At 37.3% G+C, this 23067-nt stretch overlaps 3 protein-coding genes across 4 annotated transcripts; all 3 read left to right on the top strand.

Moving 5' to 3' along the window:
* The first annotated feature begins 871 nt into the window (after window positions 1-871).
* Window positions 872-6381, top strand: LOC106160467 (monocarboxylate transporter 13). Of its 2 annotated transcripts, XM_087016850.1 has the most exons (7): window positions 872-2222; window positions 2682-2993; window positions 3176-3353; window positions 3824-3941; window positions 4211-4436; window positions 4675-4812; window positions 5208-6381. In XM_087016850.1, exons 1-7 carry the CDS (start codon window positions 2069-2071, stop codon window positions 5369-5371), a joined length of 1290 nt encoding a protein of 429 aa, XP_086872976.1. In that variant the 5' UTR covers window positions 872-2068; the 3' UTR covers window positions 5372-6381. The 2 variants fall into 2 exon arrangements, with proteins under 2 accessions (XP_086872976.1, XP_086872977.1); XM_087016851.1 differs by lacking the exon at window positions 2682-2993 and having other exon boundaries at window positions 873-2222.
* Window positions 6382-6889: 508 nt separating this feature from the next.
* Window positions 6890-13032, top strand: LOC106160464 (monocarboxylate transporter 13-like). The gene is made up of 7 exons (XM_087016849.1): window positions 6890-7336; window positions 7747-8058; window positions 9525-9702; window positions 10076-10193; window positions 10841-11066; window positions 11564-11707; window positions 12120-13032. The coding sequence occupies exons 1-7, from the start codon at window positions 7183-7185 to the stop codon at window positions 12278-12280; spliced, it is 1293 nt and encodes a 430-aa protein (XP_086872975.1). The 5' UTR covers window positions 6890-7182; the 3' UTR covers window positions 12281-13032.
* Window positions 13033-13592: 560 nt separating this feature from the next.
* LOC106160463 (monocarboxylate transporter 13-like) lies at window positions 13593-21508 on the top strand. Its single transcript, XM_013537084.3, has 7 exons — window positions 13593-14741; window positions 18491-18802; window positions 18913-19090; window positions 19335-19452; window positions 19988-20213; window positions 20485-20628; window positions 20993-21508. The coding sequence occupies exons 1-7, from the start codon at window positions 14588-14590 to the stop codon at window positions 21151-21153; spliced, it is 1293 nt and encodes a 430-aa protein (XP_013392538.3). The 5' UTR covers window positions 13593-14587; the 3' UTR covers window positions 21154-21508.
* Window positions 21509-23067: the final 1559 nt, after the last annotated feature.

Here is a 23067-nt window from a genome sequence, read left to right as displayed (position 1 = left end):
GACAACAGAGAGATGACATTGCTGTTCTTGTGTATTTAATAGTAGTAAATGCGACTTGTGGATTATTCGAGAACGTTAGTTTGAAATACATTTGCTTATTCACTAGACTTGTAAATGGCGAGTGCATCAGTATGATATAAAATAACTAACAGAACAAATTACAAGAACTAAGACTAAAAAGAAATAAAGAACAAGCAAACTAAAATGTATTTATCTTTATAACAAAATTTAACTAAACTTAACTCTTAAATAACATAAATTCAAACGTATATGCGACACACATGAGAGAGCGAATGCCTCAATATAATATAAAGAACTAACAGAACAAATTGCATGAACTAAGATTTAAAAGAAACAATTAAAGAACATTCGGATGAAATAGCATGAACTAAACAAACTAAAATATACTCATCTTTACAACTAAATAAAATTAAACTCTTAAATAACACAAATAAGAAAAAGCAAACCAATCAAGTCAGCATGCGGGATTGTCATGGCATGATCTGATGTATTGTTAAAACTTGACGATTAAGCCTTACTATACTACTTGTGCATTTTTAGCGTTTTCTCAAATTTAGGTTTAAAGTTACAAGTCATTACAGTGCATTTTTTTTATTGTGGTAGTTGTGCTAGTCAGTAGCTAGCACATTTAGAATCCATTTGCTTGCATTCTTGCGTAGAGAGACCCAAAGTCGGCAAGGGGTTTATAATTGAGATTATGTGTAACTTTTAAGTAAAAATGCTTCTTACGAATTATAGAGTTGAAGAACTATTCTATAAGAGTTGTATAAAGAAAATCCGCAAAGCTATATGATTTATAAAGAACACAGACGTTCATGATATGAGATAATTTTGTGATTTATTTTTTACATCATTTGTTTTTCTTTACAGTTGTCAGCATTGCTGTGGACTACAGTTTGCTTTGTTCATAATAAATCATTGTAAACGACACAGAGCTGTTGTTGATAAGTTTGCATGCAGTCCAATGCATATTAATTATATCCAATATACATATAAATATGAACATGAATCAGTAACATTGGAATACAGACACAGACACTCTGCGGGTTGCATGATGTTTGCCCACAAAAAGAACGCTTATTATGCAGTGCGATGTATTTCTTGGTAAGGCAGATACCTCTATGTTAATGTCTTTGTGATACCGCCCACGTCTCCGAACACACCCAGACTACACTGACGGTCTGATATACGCTATTGAAAGACAGAAAACCGCAAGATTCAATGCACTGAATATACGCAGCGAACCGTTAATATTTGGGGACATGAACTTTTTAATGTCATTTTAGACCTGAAAGTACAACAGATTAATAGAGCGAGAAAATTGTTGAAAAGAGTTTGCCGAGTCTTGAAATGCTGTTTGATAATCTTTTGACACTCACTCAAGGATACTACACGGATTAGGTCGCCGGTGCCTCCTACAAGAACAGGTGAATAAAATATCGCTTGTTGAGGTAAAGATGAACTGATGTTCACTCCAGTGGTGTATTATTTCCATCTGGATTCATCCATGAAAAGCTGAGCATCCACTCTGTAAATTCAGGATTATCAAACTAGAGGGAAAAACACGATAACGACAGCACAGGGTATTTACACAGAATATGTTGTACTGGATTGCAATTCTTCTATTTATGACTCAAATGGAAATTTAGAGGGTATTTCCAGAAATTTAGATCGATCTTACTAGATCGACCTAACTCCCTGGGGGTTCACGCTAAGTTGCAGTCAGCCTACTGCGCACGGAAGTTAATTACCCCCTTACAGCTTGAAGTAGGCCGGACGGACATTTAAGCCGGATTATCTGACAGTAATCTAGTGAGACTCCCCAAGGGGATAGATCGATATAAAATCTATGGGAATGCGCCCTTAGAGTTCTCGAGGAACAACAATCTTAATTGGACAAATAATGTTCACTTGGGAATCAATTACAGCCTTTGTCCTGAATTCATCCAAACGTGAACGACAGCACTCGGATCAGCTCTAAAATGAAGACTTGTCGCATTCTTAAAAAGGACATGTCAAGTGGCCGGTAGACTGCTTACGTGCAGCGATGATATCTCCTGCTATTTACAGAGGCTGGGTGGTACTTGGGATTTCAATTCTAACATTTATGTCCTCAGCGGGCATTGAGGCATCCTGGGGGACGATGATCTTATGTTTTCAAAAGGATAAATATTTTCCGGAATCGTCCCTTGCGCAGCTTGGTAAGAACCTGTATGAATTTGTATTATTTTTTGTATTATTATTTATTTTTCAAGTAGGGGTGTGGGGTGCTGGGGCGGTGGGAAAGGCCGATAGATAAGATATTAAATCACATTTAACATAAGACCTTTCTATTATCGTAATATTATAGAAAAATCTAACTTAAGAACTTTAGCCTAAGGATGCTCTGTTGACCCTGCTTTTGCTGAGGTTTATTTGCCTGCCACATACATGAATATTAGACATCGGTAATAATTTATGCAAATGCATATTCGTTTTCATATATTTTGGGAAGTGTGTAGAAAATTTACAAATTTAATACAATAAGTTAGTAAGGAAAGATATTTCATATTAGACATTTACATGCAGCCATTTAAAGGGGAGCCTTTATCAATTCACATTGGTCTCGTTCTGTAAAAAGTATAAAATCTATTCGACTTTCATTCACTTCTGTTTTTCAGGGATTCCTTTCACAGTGTACAGTGTATTTAAGATCTCATTGAGTAACTTTGTGTTCATGACTTTGTCTGGGGCTGGAAAACTTAGCCTTCGCCAGTTTATAGCTGTCGGGGTATCTTTAAGAGTGCTAGGACTGTTTCTGGCATCATTTGCTAATGGTCCCCATTCTGTGGCCATAGCCTTTGGCATCATGTTTGGAACTGGAAATGGATTGTGTTGTATAAGTTTGTATTTATTAATAGTAATTTGGTTCCCTTGGACACATAGATTTCACGTGTTTTCAGCCACTGCGCTGAATGTTCTGGAACCTCTTGGTAAGTACCCACAACAGTGAAGCATCGTCTAATATATTAATTTATATGGAAATTATATTATCATATTTTAATATCCAAGCATATAATAAAACTTGTAAAATCTAACCTCTCTCTAAATCTCTTTTCGCCTCTCTCCCTCCTGAATTTTGCTATGATATAGATAACTTTATAATTTTCTTCAGGAGGGTCCATCTTTAATAACGTTAACGCAAAGATGTGTGAAACCACGTTTCTGGGGTGGCGATGGGCGTTTAGAGTTTATGCAGCTACCTTTGGATGCCTTGGTCTTCTTCTACTTTTGGTATTCGGGAATCCTCCAATGACGTCATCAGATGAACCAGACAAGGGCGCCGTTGAAGAGTGCGTTGAAGTTTGATATACAGGGGCACGGCCACTTAAAACACTTGATTCGCTAGATTTTTTTCAGCAGATTTTTATACACATTTATAATTACAATTTTGCACACAAGCAGTAGACAATTTGCTTAATATAAGCGCAATACGCTCTTCCGTACTAGAAATAAGCACAATACCATGTCTACAATGCACTATTCTGTTGTGACCGAATAAATTTATAAAGATATTTTAAATTATTTCCTAAACTCTGATTTTACTGTTTAAGTTACTCATTACTGAATAGAAATTGGCAAAGGACGAATTCTGCTTCGATATGATAAAAACAAGTCTTCAGCCATGGATATTATTTACAACGACCAGGTGCTGGTGACCATAAGATATACATTCGCAGCAATAATGGAATTTAAACATATATTGAAGGGAAGTCGGTTTCAAAATTCAAAAATAATTTGTTTCAAATGATCCTGTTTTCAGATCAGGTTTGTTACAGAAACCACCCTGGTCTACGTGTTCTAAAGTGGGCATTCATGGCTTATGGGCCATGGCAGTCTTCTGTAAAGGATTCGGTTATATTCTGCCTTTTATAATACTGGTAAGTATATCGGGTGGCTAAAAAACCTTACTAATTTTAAAGTTTAGTTACTTCAACAGTTCATAAGCTTGGTCTTAATAATTTGACTTTTTTCTGTTCTTTAACTCCTTGTGTAATTGTACTAGGGTAATCGTATTGCTAAACGGAACACAGCATGGTCAAATAAAAACTGCATGAAGCGATTGATTATATTTATTTTAACACGGGCTAAAACGTGTCAAAATTACTTATAAAAAAAACAGCATTTATTTAGCACTAGTTTTCTTCAGCCAAAACATACGACTGACCTTGGCTATACGGAAGACGAAGCAGGGTATGTGATGGCCATTTTCGGAATCATGGGCATGGTTAGTGAGGCGTTAACCTCTTGCGCCGGGGACTATCTAAAGGGGAACTTGATGGTGGTGAACCTGGTAGCAGCTACGGTACTCATTGTCAATAATATTGTTGCTGCGTATTCGACTTTTTTGACGGCCATATTTGTATATGGTGCCGGTAGGTGTTTTTATTTCATTTTTATTTCACTTTTATTTCACTATTTACTTTGATCATCAGGCACTTTTAAAGGTTAGCTGGAATTGTCTTTAAAATTTATTTTAGTGTTGATAAATGAAATCGATGTCAATTGTACTCCAGCAATAAAACAATGTTGTATTACTCGTAATCAGTTCAAAACCCAGCAAAAAATCCGAAAATATTTTTATGGTTTGAATCATTTTTAAATGTTTTTCAGTATCAGGTTTTAGCGTAGGCTGTATGGTGTACTTTTCCGTCAACTATGAGATCATGGACGGAGGGAATGTTGATACTTTATTCATGACAATGCGCTTCAGTAAAGGTATCGGGGCTGCTGTAGGACCATATTTGGCGGGTAGGAATAGGTTTTCAGAGTGACAACATGATCAACGTACGCTAGGTGCAAATGTCCATTTCTTTAAAAAAACAAATTTCAGTTTTTTAAAATATCTTTGATCCAAGATATGTAAAATATTTAATCATTGTTGACAAATCTCGACTATTTCGCCGCTTTTTATTTAAAGACTTCAATGGACACGCGGCTTTTGTTTTTCCTTTTTGTTGTTGAAAAATATCAATCTTCAATATTTTCTTGCTTCGACCAATACATTTTTTTCTAAATCAGCTAATATTGGAAGTTAAAGCGCTGCTGGGGTGTTGAGTGTTTTGATACTATAATTCAAGTATAATTTAAAATTTTAAGTTTTTTTACTGTAGCTCGCTTAAATATTAATATCATTATTTCTTCAGGTCATGTTCGTGATGTTTCGGGAAGCTACTTCACAGTGTTTCTGGCAATTGCTTCATGTTTCGGCGTGTTTGCCCTAGGAACAGGTGTTCTTATATTTATAAATAAGCGGAGAAACCTTCATGGTCTAGAACTGCTAAAGAGCGGCCATACGATGTTAGAGTAGTTAAGTTAAACTATATAGCACTGATGATGTGGATAATACTTTTTGTAATTGAATTTCTACCAGCAAAGTACTTTCTTTTTACGAGCGGACGACAGAGAGATGACGTTGTTCTTGTGCACAGATACTTTCTGGACAGCTAGTGAGTTAACCAGAGAAATATCAGAGCTATCTAGTAAAACGATTCTGTTATGCGTCGGGTAAAGATAACAACAGAATATTCAATATTCAGAAGAACTGGTCACTAAATACCCATAACCCATTGGCTCATGTGAGCACCACTCAAAGCTTGGGGTTTGGTGTAAACGCCATTCACCTTTCCACAGGGCTATATATTTGGTTCGACCACAACAAACGTTAAGAAAATGTTATTCAGACGTGGAAAGCGTGGAGTGATATGAGCACCGCTGAATAGCACTTCATGGTCGTCCGATCCTACCTATATGACGGTTTACCCACATCTAATCGACGTATGAGGTTCGTCGTGATAATAACCGACGAAGTGGTTGTGAGCTCGTTTTGTGTATTTTCTTTTTCAGTGCGTCACGCCTTGCTTCTTCTGCTCTTTTCAGCCGTTATTGAATTAAGCAGTACAGTGTAGTAATGTCGTAACTCAGAAACAAGCATCACTTACAGACGCGGATTTTTTAAAATTTAATGATAAGTATGGAACAACTTTGAGAAACAATTTGCTATACCAACTATATATAAATCATTTGTTTTGTTAAATTTTAAAGATATGGGTGTAAGAAATATTAAGGACCAGGTTTATAAATAGTGTAAACATTAACCATTTAAACAATAATTTAATCTGATAGAATTTTGCTCAATATAACATTTTTTACTCTTCTTCTTTACTCAAACGTTTTAAAGTGCAAAAAATATAGCAAGTAGTTCAATTCAACAGTATTTTTATAGGGGTATGTTTAATTAGCGTTTGTCTAAGCAAAATTCCCTCTTTCAGACTTTTTAGGCTGTGAATTGCAAATAAAAACCTTTTTGGTGAAGGTCCATATCGGTTGTTTGATTGTATATTGGCAGTGTGATATACGCCTTACTCGCTACAGAATCGATAGAGAATGCATTCATACATATCACCTTCATTTGTGTTCATCCGGCTATGCAACGTCCCTCTTAACTTGATCCATTTTATACTATGGTCAGATGATTAGCACCAAAACCTTCGTTCTACCGTTCTACCTTCGTTCATCCTGTCGTCGAGTTGTTGACAAAAGCTATTCCAGGTCTATAACCAGATTCAAGCAACACAATAATATGTGACTAATATGCGTAAAAAGGTACCTATTGTCCACCCTGGAATATCATATTTTGGAATGTCCAGTGCATTTCACATGCAGTCCACTGCGTTAGACCCCGTTCCCTTACCAAGATTGATCTGGCAGGATCAACCCATCTCCGAGGGGATTCTCTCTAAGACTTAGATGTCTGGCACGCCTACTGAAGCTGCTAAACGATACTTAATTACCCCCTAACAGCTTCAGTAGGCGTGCCAGACATCAGAGCTGCTTAAACTGAAAGCAGTTTAGGGAGAAATCCCTCGGAGATGGGTCGATCCTGCTAGATCGTTCTAGGTGTTGAACTGGTCTTAAACTGCGGACTAAACCTTTGACAGCCTATGACTAAGCAGTCAGGGTGGTGTCTCACACATATACATAAGTTTATAATCCCTATGTTGTTAAGGTGTACGTTGTCCGACGTTTATTCCGAAAATAGTTTGCCCAGAATTTATGCTGAAAATACACCAGTAGTATATCGTTCAGGATTACATAACACAATAACAGAGATACCCAGTAATGATATCTCCTGGTATCTACAGAGGTTGGGTTATACTAGGGATTGCTATTCTTCTATTCATGACTCAAAAAGGAATTGAAGGTTCGTGGGGGACAACTATCTTGTGTTTTAAACAGGATGAAAGGTTTCCAGAGTCATCTATCGCCCTGCTAGGTAAGGCTTTTTCTTTTATTTAAACATATATTTTATTGCGATTGTGCTACATGAAACTGTTACATTAAAACATCATTTTAAATTGAAGCTTTGATTGACGTTGATGGTTTCAAAGCAAGGAGGGACGAAAAAGCTAGGTGTTTATCAGATCGTAGAATAAGGACAGAACCTCGCGCAGTATGTTTACATATATTTGAAATACGAAATCTGTATATATATAGTAGACATTAGATTCTCTATCCAAATACCAATCTACGATGACAACTACCAATATTCTTTTTTCTCTTTCAAATCCAAAATTTAAACAGAAAAATTTTAATATAGTTGTAAACTTTTCCACAGAGCATGTACTATAACATTGAATCGGAGATAAACACAAGTACAAAATTCAAAATTTCTTTAATTTACAGAGGCCCCGCTATCAGTGTTCCTAGCGTTCAAAGTCTCTCTCAGTAACCTTATCTACATGGCACTGTTTAAATATGGACAGCTGAGTCTTCGGCAATTCACAGCTCTTGGAGTATCCCTTATGGTACTGGGACTAGCACTGACGTCCTTTGCCAATAGTTCACAATTTGTGGCTATAGCTTTCGGAATTATTTCGGGAACTGGCATCGGGTTGCTTATATTAGCCACATATATAGTGATAGCACATTGGTTCCCGTGGACTCACCGGTTTCATGTTTTCTCAACCAGTGTGTTGACTGTAATGGAACTCCTTGGTAAGTAATTTAAATAAAACAATTTGACTGCATGAATTTGGCCAATATACCACATCTGAACTTTTGATAATTATTTTTTGAGTCACCACTTTTATACATGTAACTTTTCCGATATCAGGGCACTTCCTTTACAAGATTTTTCACAGCACCTTTACTTACATGTACAGGTCACTTTCTTTTACACCTGTAGTTCGAATTAATAGTATTTTGCAATAAGGGTATGTTTAAATATCATGGAACTGGGGATGGCACTTTTCGTAATTTATGTATATAGCGAATAATTGTAACTGTGATGCTCCATTGGCACCTCTGTATCACCTGCAAGTTATAATGATGTGTCTTAGATTTAAGTAACTGGTTATAGATAAGGAAGGGACACTGCTACTCTTATGGGACAGTTTATGAACACGCAGTCATGTATAAACTCTGCACATCAATAACCCTGATATTATGGGAGACATATTTAAGACGTTTGTAAATGACAGCTGCAGCCGCAATCTGAGTTGTCTTTCTTTTTCTTTCTTTCATCCTATTTTTCCTTTTAAAACAAGATTTAACACGCACAAAAATCTCGTGACAGCTTTGTTACGCTTCGGCAAACGACTTAGATGGACTAACCTTGTCCTCTGTCTATACACGAAGACTTGTGTGCCTGTATGACAAGAATTTTCACCTCGACCACAATTGATATTTTTATGTATCTACTTAAGGACACACAAATAGAAAAGAAGGTACACATTGGTGAATCCATCGCGTGTAAGCAATAACCTTTCCATGACCTTTGTTAGCCTTACATTTCCACTCCAAACCAAAACTGTTTTTTTAAAATAATTTTCTTTTAATGCAAATAAACAGCGCCCTGCTGAGGTCAGTGGCATTTATTCAAACACGACGGTGCAACGTTTTTAAATGTGGTCAACTAAGTGTTTCGTAACGGAAATAAACAGTTGAAATTTAAGGGTTCAGTCGCACATGCAAAAGAGTTGTCAAGGCCCAAGTAGCCTAGGTTGGTTGGTTCTCATTTCATGGACATTTATTTTCCATTAAATTCACCAAGACAAATCTGACAACACCAGTGCTCTAACTACTGGATAATAACAAATTATAACAAAAGCGTACCACAATGATATCTCCTGGTACATATGTATTTACAGGAGCGGGCTGTACATGTATCGGGGATTGCTATTCTTCTGTTTATGACTCAAAATTGAATTGAAGGTTGGGGGAGAGGCAAAAATATTGTGTTTTCAACAGTGCTGGGGCTGGTTCCGACGTCCTTTGCCAATTGTCCACAGTTTGTGGCTATATGTTTTGGAATTATTTCGGGAAATGGCATCAGGTATTTTACTATGCACGTATTTAGTGAGCACTTTGGTTTCAATGGACTCACAGGCTTTACGTCTTTTCAATTCGGAATTCCAATCAAACACGTAAAACTATTCATGTTTTATCAACTCTATCTTCAGGTGCAACAATTTTAACTGCTGTTGATGTTAAAATATGCGCCGACCGGTCACTAGGATGGCGCTGGATATTTCGACTTTATGCTACTGTTTTTGGTTCCATTGGCTTTCTTTTTATTGTGGTGTTCGGCAAACCCCCACTATCGCCACCAGAACAAATGGAAGATAGGTCTAATGAAAAGTATGTTTATCTTTATATGTTTAAGCAGAAGGAAAGCCCTTTTCTTTTAATAAACCAAGTAATAAAGCGTATTTCATTCTCAAGGTCTAATAATCAACAAAGTCTCAAATATGTATAAATAACCATTGCATAGGAAATATGAAATATCCAAATTAGCTGCTAAACACCAATTTACATGTGTATAATGTTAATTGAGATTTAAGTAGTCCAGTAGAGCAATTTACATTTCTCATAGAAGTATCAATTTTATACTGCATTTCCTTATACTATTGCATTGTATTATGCCTGAAACCAAATACTTTTGGCCGCTGTTAAAATGTAAGAATGAATGTTATCTGTTTTTGCCTCTAGACGACCGATATTGGTCTTTCAGGTTACCATTTTTTCAGAAACCACCATGGTCTGTGCGCTGTACAGTTGTTATTCATGCAATCTGGGCCGTTGCCATGTGCTGTAATGGATTTGCTTATTTCTTACCAATGGTTATATTAGTAAGTAAACAATACTGAATATAGTAAGTATGACATCTTTGAGTAGTTTCCTCAGTATACATGCTTATGTAATTGTCCTTTTATTTCGATAAGAAAAGCCAATGCGACACAGAAAAGTTGGTGTCCCACACATTAAGTTATGACTATTATAAAACACAGGTTTATACTGAACCTAATAAAGTCAAGGGTTTGAATAATGTGTACAGTGGTGACTACGGGTATTTTAAGAAAACTATACCTCGTCATATGAAGGTTTATACTGTTTGTCTTTAAGAGAACAGAATGTAAAATTAAAACATAGTAGTGGAGTTAAGTGTCTGGTAATAGCCTTAGTATTGATTGGTTGAGAATGCTTCTTGATATTTATTAAGCTGTTTAAAACGTTAGTTTTCGGCGCTGTTTTCAGTTGATTATAATTGAAACAATTCAGTTACTGTCAAACGAGTACGCAACTGTTAAAGAGCCTAAGAAACTAAAAAAGAACGTTAATATGGCATGTGAGCTACGGAAAGTGTAGGTTTAATATATAAGGAAGAAATACAACATACTATTTTTAATTCACCCAGTGTTTTAATTGTATTCGCTTAAATCAGATGGATCTTGAATTTTATGTACCACTTTTGTTTATATTGGTTTCTTTTCTTTAGCCGACACATTTGGCAGATCTTGGTTACAAAAAAAGGGACACCGTGTATGTTATAGCAGTATTTGGAATCATGGGTGTGATTGGACAGACGTTTGCCTCACTGGTTGGAGACCATGTGAAGGGGAATATTATGGTGGCCAACCTGGTATTGGCTACAGTACTGGGTGTCATTAATATCATTGCTGCATATTCGACATCTTTGACTGCTGCATATGTATTTTGTGCTGGTGGGTATGTTTTAAATACTTGAATAAAGCCTTCATAGTAAATACGGTTTTTGAACTGTTAGAGATACTACTAGATTAATTTTCTAACTCAATTTTAGGCAAAACTCTATTATTGCATAGAACAAAAATTTAACATGTATTCTTTTTTAGGGAGTGTTCTCATAAAATCCATTATATTAGCTGGATCAATCTAACTCTGCGGAGATTTTGTATAAATGAATTCAGTGTAAGCAGCTTAAATGTCTTGCACGCCTGCACAAGCTGCTACGGGGTATTTAACGAAAGCCAATATTACCCTCTAGTTACTCAAGGGGACCTGCCAGATAGTTGAGGTGATTACACTGAAAGGACTTTAGTGAGAAGCCCCGCAGAGAGATACATCCATCTAGTACGACTGGTCATGCCTACCATTGGTACGGGAAGGCCAGTGTTGGTTAAAACCAAATTATAGAATTTCTTATGGCAATTTTTTAAACCAAAATTAAATTGTTTTTTAGTCTCGGGTTTTTGTATTGGTTCATACCTTGCCGGGTATTATGCTGTTAACTATGAAATCATGGACGGAGAGAACATCTATACCCTGTTCATGACAGCGCGTTTCAGCAAAGGTGTCGGAGGAACTGCAGGGCCTTTTTTGGCAGGTAGGTTTAGGTCGTGCAGACTGACCGTTTCTCAAATGACTGCATGCTCAACTATGAAAAATAAGTCTTGGAATCGTAAGGTAGGCTAAGATAGCCTTTTACTATCCTAATATTCGTTTTAATTTCTAGGTGAACTACGGCCACCAGTTGACATATATTAAAACATTTTAATATCCATTTTAATTTTGCGGGTTTTCCACGCCGATGAAAATAAATTCTACTTCGGAGATAAAATGATTAGATTTACTTCTGCCACCGTAAAATATTTCACCTTTGTAATAATTTAAACAATAATCCTGTTTATGTTTATGGTATCAAATACGCAATTTTTTACTCACCCATAATAGCAAAACCCCGTTGTAACCTATCATTGTTATATTGACCTCTGACACTCATACTTTTGATTCTTCAGGATATATCCGTGACGTCACGGGCAGCTACTTCGCAGTGTTCCTGACCATTGCGTCATGTTTTGGCGTGTTCGCTTTTGCAACATCTTTGCTCATATTCACCAATAAGTGGAGAAATCTGAAAAGTCTTGAAATGATGAAGAACAACAATTCATCCAACTGAATATTTGGAAATAACCTTCGTTTACCATGCATTACAACTTTAGTTTCAAATGGCAACTCGGATCGACCATTATTATATGACTTTGATGTTCCCTCCATGCAATGTGTCCACACACAAGATCTCGTATTAATTAACTGAGAAATCCCAAACAACGTGGTAGTTCACCGTCAAACTAGAGTAAAGAAAGATTTTAGTGTGAAGCTGTTTAAGGTTTTGCACTATAGGTTATTTTGAAGTCAAACTAAATACTGGCCTTGTTGCTATAGTTTACTGCCTTGCAATGTGCCTCATTGACAGTGTATTATGACCTCCTCTGGTTTATCATGTGGTGCCATCTTCAGGTTTTCTCTCTGCCATTATTTGAGAAAATAAATAATTTTCTCAAGAAGCCATTTTCTCTGAATAAGTAAACTTCCTCTGGCTCTTCTACCGTTTTTTTTCTAAATTTGTACCCAATGTGCATATTCTATTGAATAGTAGGGGCAAACCGCGACAGCTAGCAACGGATATGTACAGCTTCCGAACAAATTTTGCTGAAATCAGAAATATTTTTTAGATAACTGATGAACAACAACGTATTTGAAACGTTTGATTATCTGTGTAAAACCAGAAAAGCAGTACTTTTACCCAGTGATGTTGACGAGATCAATAGTCTGGTGGTCGTTTGCACTAGTATGCAGAATTGATACTTTTAAATTTTGAAATAAAAATTGAAATAAAAATAAATTGAAATAAAAAGCGGTTAAATTATATTTTGTCACTTCATTTTCTTTGATGACACAAGATAGAGAAATTTTCAGAACAAAATCACGTTCACTGCAGATTTGTATACCCAGAGCAAGATGAAGTGGGGGAATGCCTATTTGATATCAAAACCCAAAACACATCTGGCCAAGACCAGCTGGGGACTGAGGGATTGTAAAATCATGTTCTCTTCAGATTTGTTTAAACACGTGCTTCAATGTCTTTAAATAAAACACTTTGCTAGAAGTCGGTCAATATACCAACTCAGTATCGTAATTTCTGTTTTAATTAAGAGAGCAAATGTTTCGGAATCAGGGCACGATCCTTCATTCATTCACAAGATATTTTTGATTCAACTATTTTCAGGGTATATATTGTTTTTAACCTGTATTTGTTCTTGTTCTAGCGCATGTACCTGTAAATTATAGAATTATCTTGAATAAGTGAGTCATGGGCGCCAATGCATCTAAGCTTAATTTATTGAACGTTACTAGATTCAAATCAGTGGCGGTTTTTTTTTTTTTGGGGGGGGGGGGGGGTCAGGAGGGTCCTAACCCCCTCTTCGATTTCTGAAAAAAATAACACCAATGGGATCCCCTCTTGAATTTGTACTAGCTGAATCATAGCTGTAAACCGTACCAAATGACACCGTTCACTTTTTTAAATATCAATACCCTTCAGCGGGCCCCGAACCCCACGCCAAGGGGGGCGTGTTGGCTCCGAATCAGTGGACCCTCCCTCCTTCAAGTAATCCTGGATCCGCCCCTGCAAGTGATCAGTAGTAAAGAGCTATGGTACTGAAGACCCTGTGCCACCCTCATGATTCTCTGATGGTGTTATCGTGTATAAAGTGTACATGTACAGTGCCAATAGCGTGAATAGTGTTGCTGAATATACCGGAGGAATGCGTGAACTTTGTAGATGACACTACATGTTTAAGGTGAGTTCAGTTGTTTTGCTCTTTCTTTGTTATCAAATGTACTTGTTTCCCAGCTTTAAATGGCTTACACTAACCTCGGCGTCTGTTTATACACACATATTTTAGTACCTGTATGGCATGCCACATCTTGGTCACACTTTAGATGTTTTTTGTGTCAGGTTATTCTACTTAATGACCCACCTATAGAAACCGGGGAACACATGAGTGGATCCATCAAAGCAGTGTCAGATAACCTTTATGACCGCGATAGTTACACTTTACACTAAAACTGGTTTTGATGCTTCTACTTCACACTTAAAATGGTTTTGAGAGGTTAATTTGTGAGATGTATTTATATTTATAGCCAGAAGCATTTATTCAGATAAGGCAGCATTTATTATATGTTTAGTACACTAAGTATTTTGTAGCTGACTCAAAAACGTTGATATTCAAGTGATCAGACGCACATGCACAGGTGAAAATGCATAGTTTGATTCTGTCAAGGCGCGGGCTGTCTAGGAGGGATGATGCTCAGTGCATGGACGTATGGGTTTCTTTCAATCACCCAATAAGTTCGGGATTATAACGCATTAACAGAGACCACTACACCTGTCTTTTGATTTTCATTATCAAGACGCACGGCGATGATATCTCCTGGTATCTACAGAGGCTGGGTTATACTGGGGATTGCTATTCTTCTATTTATGACTCAAAAGGGTATTGAAGGTGCGTGGGGGACAACAATTTTGTGTTTTCAACAGGATGAAGCTTTCCGAGAGTCGACTCTCGCATTGCTAGGTAAGGGTTCCTCTTTGCGTTCATCAAAATATAATATAGTATATAGTATCTTGAATAAAGATACTATATAATATAATATAGTATCTTTATTCAAGGACGTAAAGTATACGACCCCCTCCCCCCCCCCCCCCCCAAAAAAAAAAAAAAGAAGAAAAAAGTGGCAGGCTAAAGGCTGGGTCACACTGCGCTTGCAACCTTTTGGCAACCTCTTTGCAACCACAAAATCTGGTGGTCGCATGCGATCACTTTGCGACCTAATTTGCATATTTTGATCGGCAAGCAGTTGCTAACCGGTTGCAACAAGGTTACAGTATGGTATCTGCAACCTCTTACAGACAATCTTCAAGTCAGAGGTTACTAGTCGCACACCGTTAGGCGAGCGATAAACAACCTGTCAGCAACCACTTGGAGACTGAAAACCGGTTGCAGGACTGTAGCGATCGCTTGCCAACTGGTAGCAGCAAGGTTGCACAGACTATATATATTTTATAAGTTGTGACGATAGCTACCTTCTCTTAAATTTCCCTCTCGGATGACAACAGAGGGAATATTTTAAACATTATTATACAACGATTGGATCCGTTCCGTAGCAGCTTCAAATGATTAAATATTTTGAATATTAAAGTATGATTCTGCTATGAGATTCTGTTATAACGTCACAGTCGATTTCTGTACTACCAATATTGTCAAACTTACAATAATAAATAAGAAATATATTTGTACTATATATTGGCATTTATATCAAACCAGTGGTGTAATAAAACACATATTTGGATGTTTTTTCAGCCTTATTAATGTAATAATAGGCATGCATAGTTTCTTTTTTCAATACTTGGTATCTTTGAGGTCGCAAGGCCTGTGCAGTTACGGTCACACTGAACAAAAAACCTCCTTGCGACTTGCAACTGTCACCGGTTGCAGAAAGGTGGGCGACAAATTGCAACAACTCGCAAAGTGGTCTCCAAATGAACGCTGGGTTACTATCCGGTCGCGCCGGTTATCGGTGCAGCACCGAAAACCTCCTGGCGACCGAAAAGCCTATTTGTGGTATCCAACCGGTTGCTAAAAGGTCGCCGACTGCTTAGCAACTGATTTGCGACCGATTGTGTGGTTTTCCCTTTGTCTTTGTAGCCCCAAGCGTTACACTTACAATACAACATCTTTAAATAGTGAAGGATCCTGCGCGTCATCAATTTGTTTATGTCCTTGTGGTACGAATTCTAAGTACTGGGAGGAAGTTAATTTGTATTTATTTGACCTTCTTTATATTGGTGACACTGTTTTACTGTTATAAAAATGCCTGACAATTAAATTTATTGTAAAAAGTATGAATCAAACTTTGCTATTTACTTTTTTCTCTGCGCCCGCCTATTTGCTTAATTTTTCTTCCATTGTGACTTGGCAAATTATGACTTGGCAAATTAAAGAGTAAGATATTTCCGGCTGCTTTAGTCATTAAAAATGTTTCCAGTGAATTTGACAACAATAGTTGTCAAAAATTAGCCATGATATAGGAATGGATAAAAAGATAACAGTTTATCGTTTACATTGTGATAATCATTATTGATTGTTTTGGCACTTTATTTGATTTGTTTTTAAAGTCTTTCAATTGTTGGTTATAGAAAAACTCGTTTTCCTTTTAAAAAATCAACTAATTCTTCTTCCTCTTTAATAGTAAATTTAGCCTCCCTGTCTCCTCCGCGTTCATCATCTTTCGGTTGATCCTCTTCGTGGGAAGCAGAGTCTGTGTTGGAACTTTGTGAAGAACTTTCTTCACGGGCATTTGCTTTCTCAAAATACATTCTGGCCACCCTTCCCACGCTGTTGGATGACATACTGGGGACTGAAGACACGGGCTCAGCGGCTTCTATTTACAACACTTTTAGTCAAGTATGGTGGCTGATAGGGACTCATACATTTATTTATTTTATTGAAAAAAAATACTTATGAAAACCTTGTAAATAAATTTAAAAGGATGACAACAAATACAATCTACGTTTTAATTGAGAAATAACGATTTTTGTCAAGGTATTTAGAAAGCCTTAATGGCATGATATAAATGAAAAATATATTTATATATTTAGTGGCCACCATCCTACGCTTATTTTATCACGGTTGCTTGCGACCTTCTCGCGACATGTTTTCGAGTGCATGCGAGCTGTAAGAAACCTGTTAGAGACCAAGCGACTAAAGACCGTTAATCGACCATGAAGTTTCAACTGCAACCTCCTTGCGACCTGCTGCCCACCGCTTGCAACCGGTTAGTACCCTGTTTGCAACTAAGCGACTAAAGACCGTCAATCGACCGTGCAGTTACAGGTGGTATGCGACTGGTTTTAGTCTGGTTACAGCGACCTACTGGCAACCAAGAGGAGACCTATCGGCAACCTCTCAGTTACCAATCGTTTTCATTATCAGTCGCACTGGTTGTCGGTGCAAAAAAAAATGGCCTTCGTGTGTCAACGATCGCAGGCGACCTGTTTGCAACCTAATGCGACCACTTTAAAACCTAGGGCAACCTCCTTGCGACTGAGGTTGCAAAGAGGTTGCCAAAAGGTTGCAAGCGCAGTGTGACCCAGCCTTAAAAGATTGTGTTTTTTCGTACGGTATGCCTGGGAACTTGGTAAGTGATGCTTAATAAAACGTGGTTTTAATCTATTTCATCATTTATTTTTCTTTTGCTGAAACTGACGGAGCAGAGGTTATCGTTGTAAAGTCACGTACCCTGCAGATATATACAAGTGTTTTGGTATTTTTAGACATGTATCAGAAAATACCTTGACAAGAGTTCCATTTACCATCTCTTCTTTTTATTTTTTAGAAAATCATTTTTTGTTCCTTTTAATTGTACATTGTTTTCGAGGTAGCTCCCAGTATCTTAATGTTCATATATGGTACTTTTATTTATATCTTATCTTATTTAATGAATGAATTATATGATAAATATATATTATAAGTTACTGGCTATAAGTAGCAAAGTACTGAAGAGTCTCCGTAGACCCTTTCCAAGCTACATGATGGCTACGTCACCATATAATTTGTGCACAGTTCATAACAGAGATGATGTTACTAACTACACCGAAGAAAAGTGCAGTCTTCCTTTATGGCAGCTACAGATTCGATTAAGCTGGGCCCCGCCTTGCTCTGTCCTTTGTTGTCGAATATACGCGTTACCCAACCTTTAAACTACTTACACTATATTTTATAACCTCAGTGGCTTCATAACAAGAGTTAACGTTATTAGAGCAAGACCATAAAAGTCACCAATTACCCTAGAAAAGACATAGAAAAGACATGGAGGATGGTGTTATCATTGAGATTGAACGGAAATGTTCTCCATTACTTTTTTAGTCTACGGTGTTCTTCGATTTTCAAACCATTTCCATTTTTGCATGTATAATTTCTGTTTATAAACTTTGCTAGAAAAAGTATAAATTAATAAATATTGAAGTGCGTTAACCACACTAAATATGCCAGTTTTTCATAAGTCGTCAGTAAAAAGCATGATTCATTGTCCCTTTGGAACACTTTATACCCTTAACCAATAAGACGGCTTATCCTGCATGTAATAAGGCTTATTTGACCTTGGCGTGCTGGAAGGGACTGCCTTTGTTGGTTAACAGTATTTACTCACGTTCCTCTACCTATGATACAACGCATCGTGTGTATTAGTACAGCTCTGCACTAAATCAGGGATAAATACAAATGAAAATAAAAATATAAAAATATTTTTATTTATTGTTTTACAGGGGCCCCACTTTCTGTGTTCTTTGCGTTTAAAGCATCTTTAAGTAATCCAATCTACATGGCACTATCTAAATGTGGAGAAGTGAGCCTTCGACAAGTCATTACTGTTGGAGTATCCCTAATGGTGCTGGGGCTGGTTCTGGCGTCGTTTGCCAATAGTCCACAATTTGTGGCTATATCTTTTGGAATTTTGTCCGGAACCGGCACTGGATTTTTCATAGTGTGCACGTATATGACGATAGCACTTTGGTTTCCATGGACTCACCGGTTTCATGTTTTCTCAACCAGTGTGTTGACTGTACCAGAACTCCTTGGTAAGTACGGTGATATTCACACAAGGAAAAAACATTCACATGCATCTTTCTCTCTCTCATCACCATTCAAACACGCATAGTTATTCATATTCTCTTAACTCTCACTTCAGGTCCATCAATTTTCAGTGCAGTCAATGTTAAAATGTGCGCCGACCCGTCCCTGGGATGGCGCTGGGCATTTCGATTTTATGCTGCTGTTTTTGGATTCTTTGGTTTTCTCCTTCTTGCTGTGTTCGGCAGTCCTCCAATGGCATCGATAGAAGAACAGGAATATAACCCAAATGATGAGTATGTTTATTTTAATATGTATAAGTTGAAATAGAGCTTTTTTCTTTTAATAGCCCAGTATATTAGGTGTCACCACGAAAAATGCAACGAAAAATATCTGTTTTTGTAATCAACATTTTAAAGTGCCAAAACATTGTATTGGGAATATGTAATATATGTCATTATATATGGGTAATACATATAATATCAAGACACGACATTGTAATCCTTTTTTGCCTCGAAACTGCAGATAATGATATTTCAGGTCACCATTAATTCAGAAACCACCGTGGTCTCTGGCTTCTAAAGTTCTCATTCATGGAATCTGGTCTGTGGCAATGTGCTGTAAAGGATTTGCTTATTTCTTACCTATGGTTATATTAGTGAGTATACGTAATGGCGTTTCCATGTATGCCATCTTCAAGTGGTTTTGATAGTACAGTATAAGTGTAACTATTGTGTTAAATTTGTGATTAAGAAAATATGCGATGCAGACAATGTCAATGGCTTTATTCAGTTAACATCATGTCAACAAGGCAATGATTCCATTACTATCACGTGAGTGTCTTAAACTTTCTTTTAAAGTGCTTAAAGCGTGTAATTTAAGTTTGTCCTGTTAGTTTGTGGTGCATTTTTTTTAGTTGATTATGATGTAAAAGGGAAGTGAATGCTACAGGAACATGTAATTGTTCAGCTGCCAACATATATAAAACAAAAATATATATAATATATATAGTTGGCATATTAAGCTATCTAAAGTGAACGTTTAATATTTCACGAAAAAATGCAGAAAATTGTTATTGTCACATGTGAAGTCAAACCAATATTCAATCCATTGTTTTAATTATATTTGTTTAATCGAGGTTGATCCTGAGTTTGATTCCATTTTTGTTGTATGTACTGGTTTCCTATGTTTAGCCAAAACATCTGACAGACCTTGGTTATAAAGAAGATGACGCAGTTCACGTGATAGCAGTATTTGGAATCATGGCTATGACTGGACAGACAGTTGCCTCTCTGGTTGGGGACTCTGTGAAGGGAAATATTATGGTGGCGAATACTGTGGCAGCTGCGATGCTCACCGTGAATAATAGTATCGTAGCATATTCAACTTCTTTGACTGCTGCATATATATATAGCGCTGGTGAGTGTGTTTTTACCATTCATTTTAGCATGTATTCTGACCTTCATGATGATGTTTATTTTATACAAAATCATTTTTAAGATATTGTGAGTTTAATTTTTAACGCAATCTGAGGCATTACCGTAGTATGTGGATCGCATTGTTGACAAGGATGTTCTTTTATAATATTGAATTCAGAATCCATTGTATGACTGCCGTTGCTATGGTTATCAGTTATTAGGTCAAATTAAGATGGCGACTGTTCTAACCAAATCTTTAAATAATTTTTTAGTCTCGGGTTTTTTTCTTGGCCCATACATTGCCGGGTTCTATGCCGTCAACAACGAAATCATGGACGGAGACAATGTCTATACGTTATTCCTGACAATGCGTTTCAGCAAAGGTGTCGGAGGAACTGTAGGGCCATATATAGCAGGTACGCTCAGTTTGTACAAACTAGCAATTACCCATGTACTCCTAGGTCAATTATCATTAAAATGATCTCGATAAATTTATATCAGCTTTTGTGTAAATAGATTCATATTCCGTCATTCATTGTCAACCCTTTATGAACTTTGTGTACTGCACTGACGAGATTGGTCTATGTTAAGCAATGTTCATTTTAGAGCGGTGAATTTAATCATTGTTTAATTTTTTTCTCATTCATCCTAGTTAAGTCTTACATATCAAGGGGCGTAGTACAACAAATACCTTTTAAATTCAGTTTACACAATCTTCCATCTGCTACTTCACTTCTCTTATTATAATATTTGTCAATTATACCCATATTTGTTTCTCAGGATATATCCGTGACGTCACAGGAAGCTACTACGCAGCGTTTCTGTCCATTGCGTCATGCTTTGGCGTGTTCGTTTTTGCAATGTCTTTGCTCATATTCACCAAGAAGTGGAGGGAGTTGAAAAGTCTTGAAGGGATGAAGAACAACAATTTTTTCGATTGAATATTTGGAGGTTAACTTTACATTTCGTCCGACATTAATTACATATTATTTCCAAATAAAATTAGGGTTCAGACAGATTTGTTCTGGAACTCTTAAAAGTAGCAATAGAAGCGAATGTACTTGTATCTTCTCTCACAGGAGATTATTCTTCCTAGTCCCGTCAGGACTGTGATCTATATGTTTTAATTACCATTGTGTTTTGGTATGTTTTTAGATGCAGGTTATATTGTATTTGTGTATTTCTTAGCACCTTCTACAGGGCATTCTTTTATATCTGTGTATGCCTGATTCTCTCTCTCTCTCTCTCTCTCTCTCTCTCTCTCACACACACACACACACACACACACACACACAAACGCACACACAGACACACATATATATATATATATATATATTATAAGGGGTCGACTCTCACCTTGATAAGTAAGGCTTATCTTTGCGTTCAAGCGTTCAATACAATATGGAACACCATACCACCATACATTTCCTTCTCCGTTTTTGTCAATAATGTGTGAACCGTTCCCTTGGTATTCGTTATTGACAAGGGACCCGCAACTACATGTTGTCACAGGTAACCTGAAATAAAAGAAATTATATACACATTACAATACAAAGATATATATTGCAATGTGTTTCAAACATAATCAACATTTGTAGCAGAAAGACACTGATATTAACAGGACCAGTTGCACATGCAAAGGCGTTGGGTGTCAATGTTCAACTGTCTAGACGGGTTGACGGTCGTTTCATGAATTTTCGAAATAGACGGCACCCCTGATCTTACTAAAGAATTATAACACAATAACAAATACGTACAGAAATGAAAACTCCCGATATTTACAGAGGTTGGGTTGTACTTGGGATCACTGTGTTTCTATTTATGACTCAAAGGGGAATTGAAGGTTCGTGGGGGACAACCATATTGTGTTTTCAACAGGATGAAGATTTTCCAGAATCGTCTCTCGCATTGCTAGGTAAGACTTTTCTTTACATTCATCAAATAACAATTTCATATCATTTAATTTCATCTCAGCCAGTCACGCCACTACTGGCGTATGGCCGAGCAGAACTCACAGTTGACGATTTTGTGCAGTGTAACAGGGATGGTTGTCCGCTAGGATCCGTAGTCCGCTTCCCATAACTTTGTTCAGGTGACATTCGTCCCACATGCTAACCCAAATACTCCAACCAATCCTAACGTGCACTTATCATATGGGGGCCCGGATCTCCATTCTAGGGATTCCATTCCTGTTACACAGGCCTTCTGCTAAATATCATCTCCCTATCTTTGTTCTTCCTTTGACTCTTTGTCAATATTACTTGGCATTCACTGTTGTTATCCTGGCACTTTCTATTGTTAATTCTGGCAAAGTGCGCTGTCCATTGGCCTTTTTGCAGTCTCTGCTATGCCTACAGCGTCTTCTACTTTGTTTCTGATCTAATCACTTTATTCTGGATCTTGTCTTTCTGTGTTTTATTGAGCATTGAAATCTCCTTGTTCCTCTGCACCACGGCCAGCTCTTCTGTCTGGTGTTTTGTGATGCACCACACCTCTGAACCATTCGCCATTGCTGGTATGATTACTGGAACCACGATCTTCTTCTTCAAGCACACGGACACCTTACCCTCCAACGTCCCCGAGCTCGGGTCGAACGATGCACTGCACATCATCGTTGGACTTTGCAGAGGTGGTCCCAAGTCGTGTTTAGTGACGAGAAAAGGTTCCAGTGTTTCAGAGCAGATGGCCGAGATCGGGTGTACAGGAGACGTCAGGAGAGGAATGCCGAACATTGTGCGCGCCAAGTGAACCGGTTGGGCGGTCCCAGTGTCGTGGTTTTGGCAGCCATATCGGCAAATCACCAGATAGGCCTGGTCTGATCCATGAGGCGACGAATAACTGCTCTCCAAAATGCC

This window comes from Lingula anatina, chromosome 7, assembly GCF_051362555.1.
Source record: "Lingula anatina isolate TDL-2025a chromosome 7, LinAna3.0, whole genome shotgun sequence".
NCBI lineage: Eukaryota > Metazoa > Brachiopoda > Lingulata > Lingulida > Lingulidae > Lingula > Lingula anatina.
This window is presented reverse-complemented; position numbering and strand designations above follow the sequence as displayed.

Bases quoted from the DNA above. Each gene is read 5' to 3' on its own strand.
- LOC106160463 (XM_013537084.3), top strand. From the start codon at position 14,588: ATGATATCTCCTGGTATCTACAGAGGCTGGGTTATACTGGGGATTGCT. The intron at 18,803-18,912 runs GTAAGTACGGTG...CTCTCACTTCAG, and splicing joins GACTGTACCAGAACTCCTTG to GTCCATCAATTTTCAGTGCA. The intron at 20,629-20,992 runs GTACGCTCAGTT...TTTGTTTCTCAG, and splicing joins TGTAGGGCCATATATAGCAG to GATATATCCGTGACGTCACA.
- LOC106160467 (XM_087016850.1), top strand. From the start codon at position 2,069: ATGATATCTCCTGCTATTTACAGAGGCTGGGTGGTACTTGGGATTTCA. The intron at 3,942-4,210 runs GTAAGTATATCG...AGTTTTCTTCAG, and splicing joins TTCTGCCTTTTATAATACTG to CCAAAACATACGACTGACCT. The intron at 4,437-4,674 runs GTAGGTGTTTTT...AATGTTTTTCAG, and splicing joins CATATTTGTATATGGTGCCG to TATCAGGTTTTAGCGTAGGC.
- LOC106160464 (XM_087016849.1), top strand. From the start codon at position 7,183: ATGATATCTCCTGGTATCTACAGAGGTTGGGTTATACTAGGGATTGCT. The intron at 7,337-7,746 runs GTAAGGCTTTTT...TTTAATTTACAG, and splicing joins GTCATCTATCGCCCTGCTAG to AGGCCCCGCTATCAGTGTTC. The intron at 11,067-11,563 runs GTGGGTATGTTT...ATTGTTTTTTAG, and splicing joins TGCATATGTATTTTGTGCTG to TCTCGGGTTTTTGTATTGGT.